General features: G+C 41.5%; 1 protein-coding gene across 4 annotated transcripts in view; it reads right to left on the bottom strand.

Annotated features, from left to right (window-relative positions):
- The window catches only part of anks1b (ankyrin repeat and sterile alpha motif domain containing 1B), a 244,029-nt gene that overhangs the window by 98,991 nt on the left and 127,590 nt on the right, over positions 1-17,448 (bottom strand). For all 4 annotated transcript variants that reach the window (XM_069671528.1, XM_069671525.1, XM_069671527.1 and 1 more), the window contains exon 12: positions 3,848-3,984. In XM_069671528.1, the coding sequence (XP_069527629.1) occupies positions 3,848-3,984 (137 nt within the window). The remainder of the gene's footprint in view (positions 1-3,847; positions 3,985-17,448) is intronic.

Below are 17,448 nucleotides of genomic sequence, written 5' to 3'. Positions count from 1 at the left end.
TACACGCTGTAAAAAGTGTGAAGTCACTGAGTCTCACGCTGTGTTATTTTTATACTCAAAGAAGTTCATACCGTTGGGGTACAAATGTGTGCTTGTTCAATGTCTAGATTCATCCGAACTTCAAAGAGATCTCGATTTGTTGAAGATAAAAAGGGTGAAATGTGAAATTACATGCAGATGAAGATACAAGTCTGTTGTTGTTAGAGGTCAATATAGTAGATAATGTATTACAGTGTTACGCTGAATATCAATGTGATTAACATTTGGTCAAGTTTTCAAAAATAAATAAATAAATGGACTTTCTAGTCTTCAGGCCACTCAAGCCGCTTTTACACTGGGGTTTAGTATCCTGCCCAACCTTCTGATTGGAGGGCGAGCGAGTCTATCTCTTAGCCACAGCCATCCCTTTACTCATATTGATCCATCAAGACAAGCGTTGTTGTTTTTTTTAATTACAACAATAACAAAATCTGTGATTATTCAAAAGAAAGTTTGATAGACCCGATGACTTTGGAGGATTTTACAAGGTAATTAAACGTATTTTGCTGAAAAAACATATCAGACACAATTTATTATTTCAAGCAGAGCATTTTATATGTCTTAAAACACGACTGGAGCTGGGCTTCAAAGTGACAATCTCGAAGATTTCAGTTTCGTTCACTTGGGCGGCACCTTATGGCGACGTACGGTAATTGCGGGAGGAGACTTGCCAACTTAACCAGACATCTACGGCTCCTTTTGTCACGGTTGTAACCTTTGATTTGCCTCACTGAAGGTCGCTTTCCTTTTTAGACCCAAATTTCCCCCCTGGGATCAATAAAGGATTATCTTATCTTAGACTGTTTGCCTTCATCTGAGCGTCGAGTTTGTTTCTTTTTCTTTGGATTTTCACTTATTGTTGAAGTTGTATCTGTAGTCATCCATCTTTTCTTTGTTTGTTCAGCCATAGTAGATTACTGTTAACTCGCAACACTTGCAGAGAGCGGAGAAGCAGCCGCTTAGCTCCGCCTACTCTCTCTGGCAGACCAACCACTGCTGGGTGATGGAAAGCCGCTTGTGGTTTTTTCCCCAAAAGTTGCCACAGACACCCATTCTGTAATACTGCAAATGCAAAGGCTTTCATCAGTGTGTTACCTCATTCAGCGATAGATAGCGACTTAACAGACATTTATTTAAATGAAAATCAAGATTATTACTTTAAAGTAGTTCTTGGAAAAATTCATGTCAAGGTCTGTAAGAAATTCTCCTTTAGATGTATTTTCAATTTGTTCAAGGGGAACTCTTTCACTGGATGTTTCAATGCAGAATATAAACCAGGCTGCAATGATGAAATAATATTACACAGTATCAACATGTGACAACAGTAAAATTGATCCTTAGTTTTGCTGACATCCTCTCTGAGCCCGAAAGCACCAAATAAATATTCAAACAGAGAACACATGAGGGATTATACAGCAGACTCTTTCATACATGCTGTAACAGTCATGTGTGTGTTTCGTGCATGTTAGCCTCAGGCGTCAGCGCACAGTACAGTGTGTTCTGATGAAGCAGCCGGAGGGAGGAATAAAATAAAATGAAATGAATTCTACAGAATTAATTAGGCGCTATGAAATTGAACTCTGGTGCTCCTTGATTATGTGCGCTCCGAGGCGAGAGAGGGCCCGCTGGGCGCCGCATGTGATCCCTATTTACACATTAAGTTATGCCAAAGATAGAGAGAGGGGGTGAGGGGAGAGGAGGTGAGGTAAGGAAACAAGGGAGGAAGGGAAGATGAGGGCATTCAGAGAGGAAGAGACAGGAGAGGTTGGAAGTGCTGTTTGTCTTTAAACTCTGGATTTCTTACAGTTAAAAAGGAAGTTTTTTTTATCTTAAATTATTCTTAAAAAGTTGATTTACATTGTTTATCTCACTAACTGTAATATTTCATGATTCTTCATTACACTAAACAAGCAGTAAAGAGCGATATTTTCCTCAGTGTGATGTCACACGTCACAGCAGACTGAGAAAACAACTGCCTTTAATTATGAAGGTGCGAAGCGCCAACACGGAGCTCGTGTCTGATACTATCGTCCCTGTGACACGAGTGAGACGACTACATTACTCTCTATTCAAATGAGGCTGGTTTGTTGTCGCATTTGAATTGCTGAAATGTTGACTTGAAGTTATTCATGATGATTAATCTATGCAGTTTTTGTGGTACGGGCCTGTTACAGGATTAGCAGAGACGTGTTCTGAGCATTCAGGTGTGAATCAAGATGATGTAGTCCTCTTCTATTATATATTTATTGCGTATTTCCTTAACATAACTGGCTGCACAGGAGGCTCCCTCTCTGAAATATTCCTATTGCAGCCCTTTATTAAATCCCACACAAATAGGCATGAGTCATTTCATCATTATTTCAGCAGTAGATGATGAACCCACCTCAGCTGCAGGCTGCCTGGACACTGAATGTTAACAGGCTGCTGGATTCTCAGGCTCAAATATTAACAAATCAACCGATTAAATCGATTCGCATCTGTTCAGAAGGCGGTTAGAGTTGGAGAAACTAATTTATTGACTTGAAACAATTAAAAAACATCTAATTTAATCCATATGTATTAATACCATCACAGTTTCTCCAAACTAAATAAACTCCATCCTTTTCCAGGCTCTGACTGAACTTTGCAGTAATAAGGAGAGCTTGTTTTTAGCTTACTGCAACCAAGATACACAACTGTTAGCTACGTTTTAAGCTAACCAGCTAACCAGTCTTTGTTAATGTCATGTTTTACTACAATAAGCTGTTTTATGTATGTGAACAAGTGGGTCACCTCACACACAGGACCCAGCATAGTCCAAGCAAAGAACCATTTTAACGGTAGCTATTTGACGCTTCATTTGAACATAATCGTGCTCTTGTGCTTTCCAGAGTTTCAGTCGCTCTTTAGCGTACGTGACAGACAAATTTACTGCAGACACACAGGTTGTGGCTGTGGCACAGTGGTAGGGTCGGTCGTTTTTGGGGTTGATCCCTGAGATTGGCACTTAGGCCTTTGCCATCAGTGTGTGAATGTGTGTGTGAAAGGGTGAATGTGACATGTACTGTAAAAGCACTTTGAGTGGTCTGTAGACCAGAAAAACACATACAAGTTCAGTCCATTTGCCATTCCATTTAAACAGGTGAAAGTGATCAAAAGTAGAAAAAGCTACACTAAATTCTTCTTAGAAATACTTTCAATAAGGCCACCGTACTGGCTTTGCACTAATAATACAAATCTATGACTGCTGATAGGAAAAGTTTGCCTTATTAATGATTTTGAAAAAGCTAACTAAGGTCAAATAGTTTTGCTTTAACATTTTATTATACAAAGAAAACCCACTTTGAATTAAAACACTTGAGAAATTGAGAATAGCTTTAAAATGGAAATCAAACCACCCTAGTTTCCCTCCCTTACAGAGGATATTGATTTGAACTCTGTTTTATATGTTCATCCAACGTCTTACAGTTTATGACAGTAACCCAGTGAGCACATGAATCCAAGGACAGAGGCCTCATCTGCGTTCCTGTGAGCAGGATATGAGATGTTCAGATGAACAAACACAACAGGATACTTTAAATTCAAATCCGCTCTGAGTGAGTGACAGAGAGGAGGGCAGACGAAATGAAACAAATAGAAACAATCAGAGGGAAGAAGAAACCCACAGACATGTTTACCATACTGTGTGTTAAGTGTGTGTGTGTGGGTGTGTGGGTGCAGGTGTTCAAGCTCCTTGTAGGTGGATACTGTGATGTTCAATAATGCATCAGGTGCCTCTGCAACACATTCATTAGAGCGTGTGTCAGCGTGTGTGTGTGTGTGCGCTCACCTGTGGGCGGATGACTCTCTCAATGTTCTTCAGGGCCGTGTCGGGGGAGGGGGGGGAGCAGTCTGGAGTCGGGCCCGTCGAGCAGTTGCCATGGTTACTGTGCTCCCCCTCACTCGCCGCTACATGGGACAAGTGACCTTGGAGAGGGAGAGAGGAGCGGAGTGAGAAACAGGTAGAGGCGGAAAAGGACATTTGGATTCTGCTTTCAATCAGGATTCATTCCTCTGCTGTAATAAACGTCATCGTATTATAGTTGTGTTTCTGTGCCGACCGTACACCAGTGACTGCTACCAGTCTACTATAATGCACTATACTGCATTAAACAACAAAGCATCATTCCTAGCCTCCACTTCTGCTGGATGAGGCCCGTTTAAGCTTGTGAATTATTGTCATGCTAAACGTTGTAGATATTTAGAAGTCATTTGTTTCAGCATCAAGCTTGTCAATCTTATTCTTTCTATGATTCAGTCAAAGAAAAGTGCCATTCTCCACCTTTTCCACATTTTTTAAAATAAATAAAACGCCGGAAAATAAGTAACTTACTAATCCTGCTGTCCTCTCTATATAAAGGTTCAGTTGTATGTAATGAACGGTAACATTTTTAAAAAGTACAAGAACTTTATTTGTCACATGCACAATCATGTAGGATGTGCAATGGAATTAAAAAAAAATAGATTGTTTTTAGTGATAGTGTCAAAAACAGGGAGAGAGAGAGTGGGGACGACACTCGGCAAAGGGCCAAGGATGGGAGCCGAACTCGGGCCGCTGCAGCAAGGACTGAGCCTCTGTACATGAGACGAGTGATTTAACCGTTTTATATAAAATAATGACATAAAATATAAACAGCTCTGACAACCATCAACAAATGTCTAAATACTGAAAGTCATGTTATAAACAAATTATAAACAGTACAAATAATGCAGAGAAGTGGGTGTTGGACATACATAAAGTGGATTGCTATGTACAATATAAATGTAAACTTTAAGATAACGACTATAATGCTTTCTTACACATCTTTAATTAGCTTCTTTGAATTGCAGACAACAAAAAGGAAGGAGAAAGGGAGAAGGGAGAAAAATGCATTCACCTATAATCCATCAGTGCTTTTTGGTTTTGTATCACTATTACTATGAAAGAACGCTGATTAGCCCAGGCACAGGTTTGTTTCAGACATCTGAAGTAGCTGGAAAAAGTAGCTTTTTGTTCCAAAATAGAAACAAAGAGACGATAACTGTAAAGAGCTTGTGCAGCATAATCCCTGTTCTGACGCCGGTGTGCTTTGTACTCACGTCCTAATTATCTCTTTCAAACTTTTCCCAGTCGCTTCATGAACGGAGAAGGCTCAGTGTTAATGTGGAGCTACAAATTACTCTGATGTTACATGGATATAAAAATGACTCCTTCGTGCAATTTTGGGTAAAGTGAGGAATGACAAAGAGCTTCCATGTAATGGTGCACAATCACACAGATGTGTTAGCATGACAAAGAGGTGAGGAGGGTGTGTTTTGTAAAGGGACAAAGCCTCAGCAATAACCAGGGAAATATGACAGCTGCCCACTGCAGCTTGATGTCTATCTCACATGTGTGTATATGTGTGTGTGCGGCTGACTGCAGAACAGAGTGTCAGAGCTAATTTCCCCAGCGTATGATCATTTAACAGAGAGGGGGGAGGAAGAAACACAGGAAGGGAAGAAAGGAGAGAAGTGCTGAGGTAGCTGAATCATATTTCAGAGGGAGGAAGCATCTGTCTTAATCAAGAGGAGGAGACTCAAACACAGACGTGCACACCTTTCCACACACACACTAGTTGCTTCTGTCAGCTGCCACCTGCCTGCTTGGATCCGATCAGACAGCGGAGCATCGTCCAATTATGGTGCAAGACAAAGACAGGACTTGACAACAGGAAAGAACATTAAGCAGCTCTATTTAACTCTGAAGCAAAAACTGGAAATACAAAGTTGTTTTAACTTTGAATGTAGTGAAAGGCGTGCTTTTTTTATGACTCCCACAGCTCTTCTTTAAGTATTCAAAAGAACACACAGGAAAAAAAGACGTGAGGCGGCTGATGATGTTTTGGATAATGACACCAATAATGATGCGGTTTCCTGTTTTCTAATCAGATAGGTGCAGCTTTTATGTGTAATTTGACAGGATGTTTGGGATGATGTTTGCATTTTAAAAGAACTCATTCTCTTGTATGCTAAGTGTGGATCGACTCGACAAGTTTGCGATCCATCACGCTGATTAAACATGAAAATAAGGGAAAGGACACCAGGAGAGTGCCTTATATATTTGGGGGTTTATACCATCCAGCGTGCTAGCAAAATGATCGAATGCATCCCCTGTTTCTTTCCATTTCTTTCCACTAGTAGCAGAGGGAGAGCGATAGAGTGTGCAGGGGCAGAGGGGCTTGTTTAGTTGAATATGTGAGTCCAGTCTGGCTGATTCATTCATTATTAATCTCATTGGCTCTGGGAAATCAGTGACCTAACTGTGTATTGATAAATCATTGGCGCTGTCCATGGTGCTGAAGTAAGAGACAGAAGAGGGACTGAGGGAAGAGTCGCAATTACACCTCTGTCGGTATTGTCTTGGATCTTTTAAAGTCTCTACACGTAGCAGGTAGGGGAGGCGGGTATTAAAATAAAGAACCAAAAGAGTCTTCATGAGTCAGCCCCCTTTGTTGTTCTGTCTCATTTAATCTCAACATAGTGGGATGTTTCTAAAGAAAGAGAAAGGTTATTGCGGCTTCAATTTTCTGTCCACTGCTGGAACTGTGTAATAAAGCTGGACCGGTGTGATCCTGTCAAACTGTGTTTCCTTCATCTTTTAGTTTCACTCCCTGATTTGTTCCTCTCAGTGATGGATAAGAACACGGACAAAGAGAGCCAGCATGTTCTCACTTTTGGAAAATAGAAATATTTGGTTCATTACACAAAATACTACTTTTCTACATGTGTAAGTATTTATCTCCGAAATGCTAACTTATACCTGCAAACTAAATCCAGGATGCTCCTCGTAGCCGAGACGGCCTCGGTGAGTGGGTTCAACAGGTTTTCAATTTCAAAGCAATCCTCCTCTCTAGTCGTGCTCAGCCAACACAAACACTGTTTCTGCTCTTTTAATGACTTTTTCAAACATCTGCTCATTTGTTGTCGATGGATCATTAGGTCTGAAGAACTTAAAGAACTGCTCCTGCGCGTGCGCCTGTCTCTTTCGTTGCTCGTGTCAGTGACTTCACAAACTTTTCAAGAACGATTGCCTCAAGTTTATTTGTATATTGGACAACAGGCTTTAAAGTATTAAGTCAAACTGACCCTTCGCTAAGTCCCGCCTCCCCCTTGGTTACTGTTGCTACGCCTGTTAAGCTTTCGCACCGGCTTGTAAGTGGTATGGCGGGTTCCAGGGGGAATAATGGCAAATTTCTGGAAAAATAGTTCCCAAATATTAGAGAGTAGTCGACAGAAAGGACGACAACACGCATTTTAAAGCTACATCCAGAACATAATTTGTTAGCGGAGTGTTGAGGATGAAGAGGACATAAAAATCGCGGCTAAAGCTTGCCGGTCCCATAAGCGTCAGGCGCCCAGTGTCTTGATAATTCATGTTAAAGACAATCATAAACAGGAACAACAATGTTCTTGCACAGCAGGGTCAATATATTGGTTTATTTTAAGCTAATGTTTAGTTATGAGTCCCTTTAACTTTCATTATCTGATATGTTTTAGCCCATTGCTAGCAAAACTAAATTACAATTTCATTTTGTTTCAAGAGCATCAGGATATTGCTCGCATATTGTGGGCTTGATCAAAACACTGGATATGGATTAACTTATGATTAATATTCAACCATCTTTCTTTGCTAACATGCTAACCTAGCCAAGTTAGTTAGCGTCTTAACTTGTTGATCTTCGATGGATTAAGCTGCGAGTGAGGTCTTCCGCAATTTATAATCCGTGTCTGACATCTCTCTTCTCGAGTTTTTGGCTTCAGAAAAGCTAAAAATATGACGTTCACCTCTAAACTTTGAGGAAATCTGCTGTCAGACTTGCAGATTAAATATGCACACCGTAACGAATCTGAAAGCCTGACGGGCCGACCGCGCCTACTTACGGTTCAAGGGAGGGGCTTAGCAAAGAGTCGCTTAGCGTTTCCTGTAGTCTCATTACATTACATCAACTTTTTTGTTGTTTGCCTTAAACTCTGACACGTCGTTGATTAGCTTTTTTAAAGCGCATGAATATATTTTGAATGTCCGTCATGGAGCATTATGACTAAAGTAAATGTTCAGACATATTGTGGGAATTTGTTAGCGCAAGGACATAGGGGGATGACTAATTTCCTCAATAAAGAGAATTGAAAAAAGAGGACAAATTCATGCAGAAAAACAGCAGAAAGAAGGACAAGTCCTCTTTGTATCAGAGAGCAATGGTAGAAGTAATCATAACCTGACAAAACACTGAAGAGAAGACCAAGGTCGGCTAAGATGGAGCACATTTAAAGATGCAACAAATGGTCGAAAAACACCTTTTCATTTATGAAAACATAGCCCGAAACTTAATTAAATCCTCATATTTCTCTTGTTTCTCTAAAACAAAAACTTCATCTGTGTTCGTTCTGACAGCTCAGGCATGAAGCTCAAAGTTTCTGCTCCTGCTTCAGAATCTGCCTCAGTCTCTCATCCATATATGTACTTTGAATTTGTGGCTGCAGACACAGAGACACACACACACACACACACATCAGTCCTTAAGGAAAAGTGACACAGCTTCACAGCACGCTCTCACATCTATCACATGTGTCTTCATGCGTGAATTTGCGAATGCAGACATTTGTTCTCACTAGATTTAACTGGGTGGTTGTGCTAGAACGCATTGCTGCAGACACACAAATATACACACATCATAAAGAGCTGCTTGGAACAGAATCAGTGATTAAATGTGGGCGTAAAATAGATTAAATAAATACTGGAAAAATGAGAGACAGGACGAAGAAAGGGAGGATGCACAGAGGGATATATATAGATCGAGATGGAGGTTTCGTCCTGTTGAGTAAATAAGCCTGTCAACAGTAACGCTTTGATGATGGATGTGGGATCTGTGTGTGTGTGTGTGTGCTTCCTTTAGATCTACCCTGAGCTCACTCCTGGGAAACTCGCTCTGTCCTCGTCGCCAAAGGGAATATGTGTTTGTGAGCGAGTGTGCGTAAAGGTGAGAGTGTAGATGTAATAACTGTGGGGTATTATAGTTAAATGTTTACTTCCGTATTTTCAGGTTCGTGTGTGTGCGTGTGTGAAATCTTGAAATGCATTCACAGGATTCACAGGACTCCTCGCATGCCAAGCATTCAAAGTGCAGTTTACATGTGCGCGTGTGTGTGCTACGTATCTGTGTGTGCATCAAGGCCGGCTGCACGGCCTGTAAATGCAGCAGCATGTACACGCGGAGTGAGTGTAAGTAAATGTTTAAAAAGTGTCAGTTTCAGACGAGCTCTTCACGCTGTCGGTTCTGCCTCTTGTAGCTGTGGCAAGTGGCTTCTCATGTGTGTGCTCTGTCTGTGTATCTGTGTGTGTGCGGCTTCGCTCACATGTTCTCCTCCATGTCAGAGCGGCAAATTACAGCTTAACTCTGAGCACAATGTCTCAGATTGATCAATACTGAACACATGAAAGGAAAAGAAACAGGGCGAGGAGGTGATCTACACTGCAGGCGTTACCAGTCAAAGGCTATGAGATCAGAGGAACTTTACTGATCACATGCAGGGATGAGAAAAAGTAAAGACAGTAAATTAAGTTAACCAAACATTTTAATTTAATGCACATACTCCTTTGTGTATAGATTTATTTATATTGAGCTTTTTCAAGCCACTTTTGCCACTTTTTATTACATTTCTAAGCCATAATTTAGTGTCTATGAAACTTATTGTACTATCTTTATGTGGAGTTTTTGTGTGCCTAAATGTTTTTATGTTCAGTGTTAGATGTGACGTCTTAACTCTGATCGAAGCTGCGGTGACTGTGTAATTTCCTGTGAAGGATTAATAAAGTATCAATCTATCATCCATCTATCTGAGACAATTAAAGCCAAACATGTTACTTCACCCAGGGCAAACAGTATAAATCAATGAACTTATGTCTTGGTCGTATTGTCAACAAATCCCAAAGGAAAACACCAACAATTGATTTATCTTACTAACAAATCTTACATCTCTTTTGTCATGCTTCTTCATTACCACGAAAAAGGGATTGTCTTTATAAAGTAAAAATCTGGAAGATTTTCATGTAAATAAATGTCTGTTAAGTCACTATCTATCGCTGAATGAGGTAACACAATGGTGATTGAGCCTATGGCCCACTGATGAAAGCCTTTGTATTTGCAGTATTACAGATGCAGAAAAAATCACAAGCAGCGCCCAGTTAGTGACGCGTTTTCCATCAGCCAGCAGTCGTTGGTCTGCCAGAGAGGGTAGGCGGAGCTAAGCGGCTGCTTTTCCGCTCTCTGAAAGTGTTGCGAGTAAACAGTAATCTACTATGGCTGAACAAACAAAGAAAAGATGGATGACTACAGATACAACTTCAAAAAGAAGTGAAAATCCAAAGAAAAAGAAACAAACTTGACGCTCAGATGAAGCAAACAGTCTGAAAGGAAAGCGACCGTCAGCCAGGAAAATCAAGAGTTACAACCGGAGCCAAACGTGGACGTCACACATGCGACACTGTCTGGATATCTGGGAAGTGTGCTCCTGCAATTACAGTTTATCACCATAGTTGCCGCCAAAGAGAACGAAACTGAGATCTTCGAGATTACAACTTTAAGTAAATACAACACACTGCATCCTGATGCTGTATTTATTCAATGAAATACAGTAAGTTCTGATTTTTTTTTTAAAACCCCAGACAAAACAATAACTACAAAACCACAGTGCCCGGCTTCCTCAGAATTTATTGAGCCTTTTATTTTGAAGGATACAGAAGAAACCAAAAGGCTTAGGAGTGACAGCCATGGACAGACCCACAGACGTATTTCTGGTTCATGAAATATGGAGGATTAAAATAAGAAAAATACAAACATTTTAAACTTATTTTTAATCCTACATTAGACATACCTGAGAGCACAAACACAGCTATACAACTGAAACAAACTATGAGCATGTGCAGACCACTCCCACACATTGATTTCTCCTGGATGTCAAAGAGGAAGACACTTTACTGCGCCTCCCTCAACAAGTCAATGGGCCTCGGCCCTTTTAATAGCAAAGCCCTGGAGTTACTGCAGGCTGCCATTAGCCTCTCTGAGCTTAAGTGGGATAAATGGGGCGAGACGCAGCAACATCACAGTTTTATCTACCAGAGGGTGGAAGTTAATATGGGAGAGAGAGTGGGACACAAGAGGCTGAGGCCTTTATTCATAACACTAACAGCAGAGCTAATCTGAGCGCTATGCCTGCTGCCTCTTTAGCTAACGTAACACAGGTGGCAGCTAATGACATTAACAAGGTGATTAAGCATTAAATATTTTATATTAACCATGGTGATTAGATTATGTGCACCTTCAGATGTGGGCAGACTAAATAGGAAGACAAAATAGTCCCTGTGAGATCTCTGGACATGTAAAAATGTGCATGAGGGTGCTAAATTCACACTTGTTTTTTTGATAGAAAAGTTAACTGATATAGCATTTTAGAGGACACACACTTGCACGCACACACATAAACGTGTTCCTGTTTTACACGTCAGCAGCAGCTTGTTTACCATTTGAAGACAAGTGTGTGTTTATCTCGGGAGGAGTCGCTCGATAGCGGAGAAGAAACACTTTTGCTCTAACCACCTGGCAAAACTCGGCGCTTTCCGTCTGCTCCATACGTGACTGGAGGTTGCGAGGTCCCTCCTCAAAACTCTGCCTGTCTTCACGTCTCCACAATCACAGTTTGCCTGCAGTGCTTTCTGCTTTCTGCACCACGATCCTGTGGTTCGGATCTATTGTGGTAGGACTGATTATAACAGCTGATCTACGGTTTGTGCTGAGTTATTTGTGAGGGATTTAGCTTTTTATAGCCGTTAATCCGTGTCATTTAAACAGCTCATAGTTTCCCACAGTCAGGCTTATGCCTCACACCAGAGACTACAGAGAAGTACACATCATAAAAAATGGAAGAGCTACAAAACGTCCTGAGACAATCTTGAGAGAAGGACAGGATCTCTGAGGTGACCATGGACTGAACTCTGCTGATCCTGAGTGAGAACCAGCTCCAGATGTTTGTTACCCTGGTGACGGCCCGAGTGGTGACCAAGTGGCGTGCTCTTTAGAGCCACATCCAGGACGAGTGGGTCAGTCACACACAGAGAGCATGGTAAACCACATGATGGAGGGACTCACGGCAACTCAAGGCTCCTGCTTGGACGTCAAAAGCACCAAGAAAGTCTGCAAGGATGCGCTGCAGAAACATTCTGCAGAAGGCAGCTGCAGGATCAAGTTTTAGATGCAGCAGTCATGAAGTTAAGGAGCTGCATGACTGTCCTGGAGAAAGATCTTCCTCCAGATGTTTCTGGAAGGATGTGCAGCAGGTTGCTGCTTGTGCTGCAGGTTTTCTCGCTGCCTTCTTTTTAATTGCACAACTCGTTAAAAGGAGCAAACCAACAGCTTCACATGGACGAGGTTTGCAGTTTTGACACACTTAAATCTGGGCACGCAAGTACAATGGCAGAGTGTAAATATAGTGCACTACTTATAGAAGAGACTCATAGTAAATAGACGCTGTGATTTTTCTACTTTCTGCGTTGAAAAACTAAAAGATTAATGAGGTTAATATAGTAAAAAAATAGAGAAACATTTGCATGTAGGTGAGCTAAAATCTGAATTCCTTCCATGGTTTCTAAAAGGTGCTTTATTTGTCACAATATGCACACTTGCAATAATGATATGCATGTGATATATACACACATGTCTGCAGTCAAGTGTTGCGGCAGATATTGGCTCCTACGTTTGTAACAAATGGAATTCCACCAGAAAAGAATCCCTCTACTATAATAAGTATAATCCTGACTTAATGTACAAAATGACTTCTTGAGCAGGAGGATTATGCACACAAGCCTGTGCTCGGCGCACTTTGCATCATAAAGAAGAGGATTCCATTTATTCACTGTCAGCAGTGACAGAGGACATATGGTGCGAGGGGATATCATAAATCACATGGGAGTGTTATGTGATCTTTCATGAATACACCGGTGTCTAAAGTGTCTCAGGACGAGAGCTGCAGGAGAACAAAAGGAGAAGAAAGTCGAATAAAAAAAGAACAATGAGAACCAACAAATAACCTGCGACATGAAAGAGCAGGAAGTAGTTCGGGGCTGTAGTTTGTCTGAGAACAGCTCCCCGGTGTTTCTGCAGCAGCCGGGCTGACTGACAGTCTCCAGATGGATTTTGATAAAGCGCCCTGATTGTTTGAGGCTTCGCAGAGTGTGTGGAGACTGCAGCAGCCCACAGCTGCACACAACTGGCCAGCAGCGCGGGACAGGTGGATAACAGGAGAGCTTACACTGCAGAAAATATCCAGCTACACAAATCCTTCAGTCTCACTTTCAAAAGTTTTTTTTTTCTTTGACTTAAAGGCAACTTCTGCTGAGGGGAAACTTCTGGAAATAGCCATCTTGTTTAAGGACTGTTGTCTGATGGTTGATTTGAGAATCATAGAGATTCCCCCGGCTTCTCAGTTGCATAATTTCTGACAGAAATCTAAAAAGTGAAGTTCTTCTACACGTAAAGTCCTCCGTTTGCATCTGAATGTTTTGCTATTCACCTATTTTAATCCTGTTATCTTTAATTTGATCATCCTTTACTCAGTGTTCTCATGATAATCAGCTGATCGTCTGCTGCAGCTCGATGAGAAGTCATGAGGGGACAAAAAACACATGGGCACGGGTTACCTCAGATCACTGACAGTCTGATTTTGTTCATCTTTTATACTTGTATACATGAAAGTAGATTTTAATCTGTGATTTTAAGGCAAAAAACTTGTGTCAGGAGCTTAAGAAATCTGAATATTACTTTAAGTTATTTCCATTTGCACACAAAATACCAACTGGACACAAACAGTTATTGATTATCGCCTATGAAGTCATGAAAGCAGCAGGACGTATCCGTTATAATTCAGTTGGACTGCATGTAAAATCAAGGCACTGAGTATTTTAGTAAAAGGGAAACAACAAGAGCTGATTCATTACTCATTAATTAATCATTAAATAAGGATTTCTAGTGCAGCACTGCAGGGAGCACGAATGCACTGGGAGGGAGAATCCATGCAGGGAACACCTGCAGCATTGATGGCCGATTCCCTGTTGATCACCTCGAAACTAAAGTCAATGTGACCAAAGAAAAGAAGTCGCCGATTAGGGACGCACTCTAACGGATTTTTTGCCGATGTCTGATATGCTGAAAATTTTCCAACCCTTTTTTGCCGAATTCGATACCGATACATTAGACATGTTTTTTTCCACCTAATTGCAGAGAACATCAAGTCTCCCCTGTAGCTGAATTGATATCATGCCTACTCTTATTGTAGTGCCATAAAGCAGACATCTCGCACCCTTCTTCATGCTTGACGGAAGAGGCGTTGTAAAAAAGGTCACGTGTCTGATTGCTCACGTTTCTGAGCACGCCTGAATGCAGCATCCCCCCTAATCACAGCAGTGAGGGAGACATGCCCGGACTTGTTTACAGCACCAACTACGGAGACATCAGTGATCGGCAACAGACTCTTGACTCTTGTGTGCCTCCATGAATATGTTAGTTAGTTTTGCATTGATGTTTATGTTACACTCTGTTTGCGTCGGCTTTGGCTGCGAGTGTATTTTCAGCGTGTTTGATGTTAAGTCCGGTAAAATGACGAGAACGTGAGCTAACAGTTAGCTAGTTAAGAGTCGTGAAAGTTGTTTTTCTATTCATTGGCTCGAGTTTCTGTGGCTTTTTAGTCTTTATTTGTATATTGTTGAGAACTTTGCGCAAGCAGTGCACACACACTCGTTCCGAGTTAATGTAGCATTACGTCAAGCTGTTTTAGGGAATCATCAAGCATTTAGGCAGAATTAAAGCGTTGTTTAATCGGCAGAAAATATCAGCGGAAAAATGACACGTGCCGGTAATATTTTGCATCCCTGTTTAGGATGGTTTCAAACATTCAGCTTTCTTTTTTTCATCCCTTCTGCATATTATTTTGCCTTTACTCTGCACAATCTCACTATACTGCATTTATAGTTGTTTGAAATTCTATTTGTCCTTTTCTATTTGTTGGAGTATGTTCTTGGCACACTAGGATGTAAGTTTGTAAGCATGCTGTGTGGTGACCTTACAGTATTTTTGGTATTCCTATTATTTCTTTCCTCTATCTGTCCTCCAACTACTGCTGCAGCACCCAAAGAATAAGTTTTATCTTTAAGGACAGCAGCATCAGATCTTAAATGAGATATGTAAACAAGTTGGACTGCATTGGGAAACATGGAATTATCTCATCCTTGCATTTGCAAAAGAGCGAGATTGTGAGGGCTCAATAACAAACCAGCTGACGCGTCTTAAACGCTCATTTTTTGCAGTGTAATGCACCAAGTCTCTCTCCCTCCGCTCTTCCCGTTTCCTCTCATCATCATATCCTTCCTCTCAGAGGCAGATAACGAGAAACTGACTCACGTCCATGTCCAATTAGCCGAACATGTGACTGGACTGAAAGCAGGAATCCAGGATTTTCCCTCCTGCTGCGTCACAGATTCACAGTCATATCGTGGCTTAGCCTGAGACGACCCTCCAACTCTGCAGACTGGATGTGCAATCTGCCCCCTCTCTGTCTCAGACTCCCTCGCACCTTTTTTTCTGTTCCGTCTCTCTGCAACGAGACTGTACAGCAGCACCTCTCGACGTTTCCAGCAATTACATGGAAATGTAAAAAGTTTCCCCCCTACTTCCGCCTGTTTTTACTTTTGTTTTCTGTCTCTCTCGCTCTCCCACATCATGTGTTGACATCTCTCTCACTCTTATTCCCCGTATGTTTCTATGTCTCTCTCTCATTTGGAGAGGTAAAAGCATTTAGAGAGCTCAGAACAAACAGAACACCCACACTGCTCACTTACGTCAGTCCAGCAATTTTCTACCAAAAGACACTTTGACATAAAACAGCAAACCTCCCAGTTCACACACACACACACACACACACACACACACACACACACACACATAATCTACACTGTATATTGACAGTTCAACTCTCTTCTGTCCTGCAGCCAATCACAGACGAGATGCAACAGCCAAACGTGGGACGAGACGTGTGAACACACACACAAAACAAGCATCTACAGTAGCCTCTCTTTGCTTCTGTTGGGGGGGGGGTGGGGGGGGTGTCACTAGCAAGGCAGTTCCCATGGCAACGTACAGGTGACTCACCAGCCAGTGATGCAGTTGCCCTGACAACGTGCAGCGTGTAGCATCGCTATGGGAGCTGAGTGAAAGGGAAGAGCACATTGTGGGTGTTTGTTGTCGTGGGTGTTGAAGCGAAGCGCTGCAGACGGAACGACTGGAAGCAGAATCGACTGAAACGTTCTGGAGGATAAACTCGCTGCGAATCCTTAAGTGAGAAAAGGTTTGAAGAATGTCTGTGGAAATGTGAACTGAAGTAACTGTTTGTTGGGAGGTAAAATGTTTGCTCTGGTTCTACAAACATCACAACAGGAGGTGCTTTGTATTATGCAGGAATGAAAGCTGCACTATTTCTAATGTTTATATTAAAAAGTAACAAGTGCTTATGTGGAATATGAAAGCTGTTGTTCTTCATGATGAGCTAAAAGATGTTTATCAGCCATCATGGCATTTCCTGAAAGATTTGTGTCTGTTAGCACATTGTTTTAGCTCTACAGTTTAGTTTCAGGCCACGTCCACACGTACATGGGTACTCTTCATAACGGATCTTTTGTAAAACTCTTTTAGAAACTCTGTTTCCATGGAGACGTGTAGACTAGGTAAACAATGTTTTTGGCTTGTGACGCCAGGCTGCGTGCCGTTATCTCCTTTGTGAGGCGTCACAAATGAGGCGACATTCCTTGCAAATGATGGACGTGAAAAAAACAGTTGAAAAAAAAACATGTTTACACATATTTGTACAGTTACACGTCTACTATATTGAGGAAAAAGACATTGGGATACATTTTTTCAGAATTTTGACTTGATGCGATTCTTCTTCTTTGCATGACCGGGTTATATCGCCGCCTGTTGGTGTGGTATTCTCATGACAGCACAGTAGTGTTTTTGTGTTTTCGTTTGGACGGGGATTTTTTTATAACCGTGCTTGTATGGACGGGATTCTTTTTAGAAACGAAGGAGGCAAAAAAATAGACATGGCCTCAGTCTTACAGGATGAAGTTTAACTATTTTTGTAGGATTTTATGGGGCTGATTTTTTACCTTTATTAGAAAGGGGAGGCAGAGACAGAAAGGAAAATGGGGAGGAGAGGTTGGAATTAAACGGCAACAACGCAGCAGCCTTGGGCTGTTGATATTTGACTACCAAGAGGCTCCACAGGCAGCGGTTTTAAACAGAAACAAACCTCTGCAGACAACCTGCCCAG

This window comes from Semicossyphus pulcher, unplaced genomic scaffold (assembly GCF_022749685.1).
Source record: "Semicossyphus pulcher isolate SPU_LCO1_2020_fin unplaced genomic scaffold, fSemPul1.0.p SCAF_20, whole genome shotgun sequence".
NCBI lineage: Eukaryota > Metazoa > Chordata > Actinopteri > Labriformes > Labridae > Semicossyphus > Semicossyphus pulcher.
This window is presented reverse-complemented; position numbering and strand designations above follow the sequence as displayed.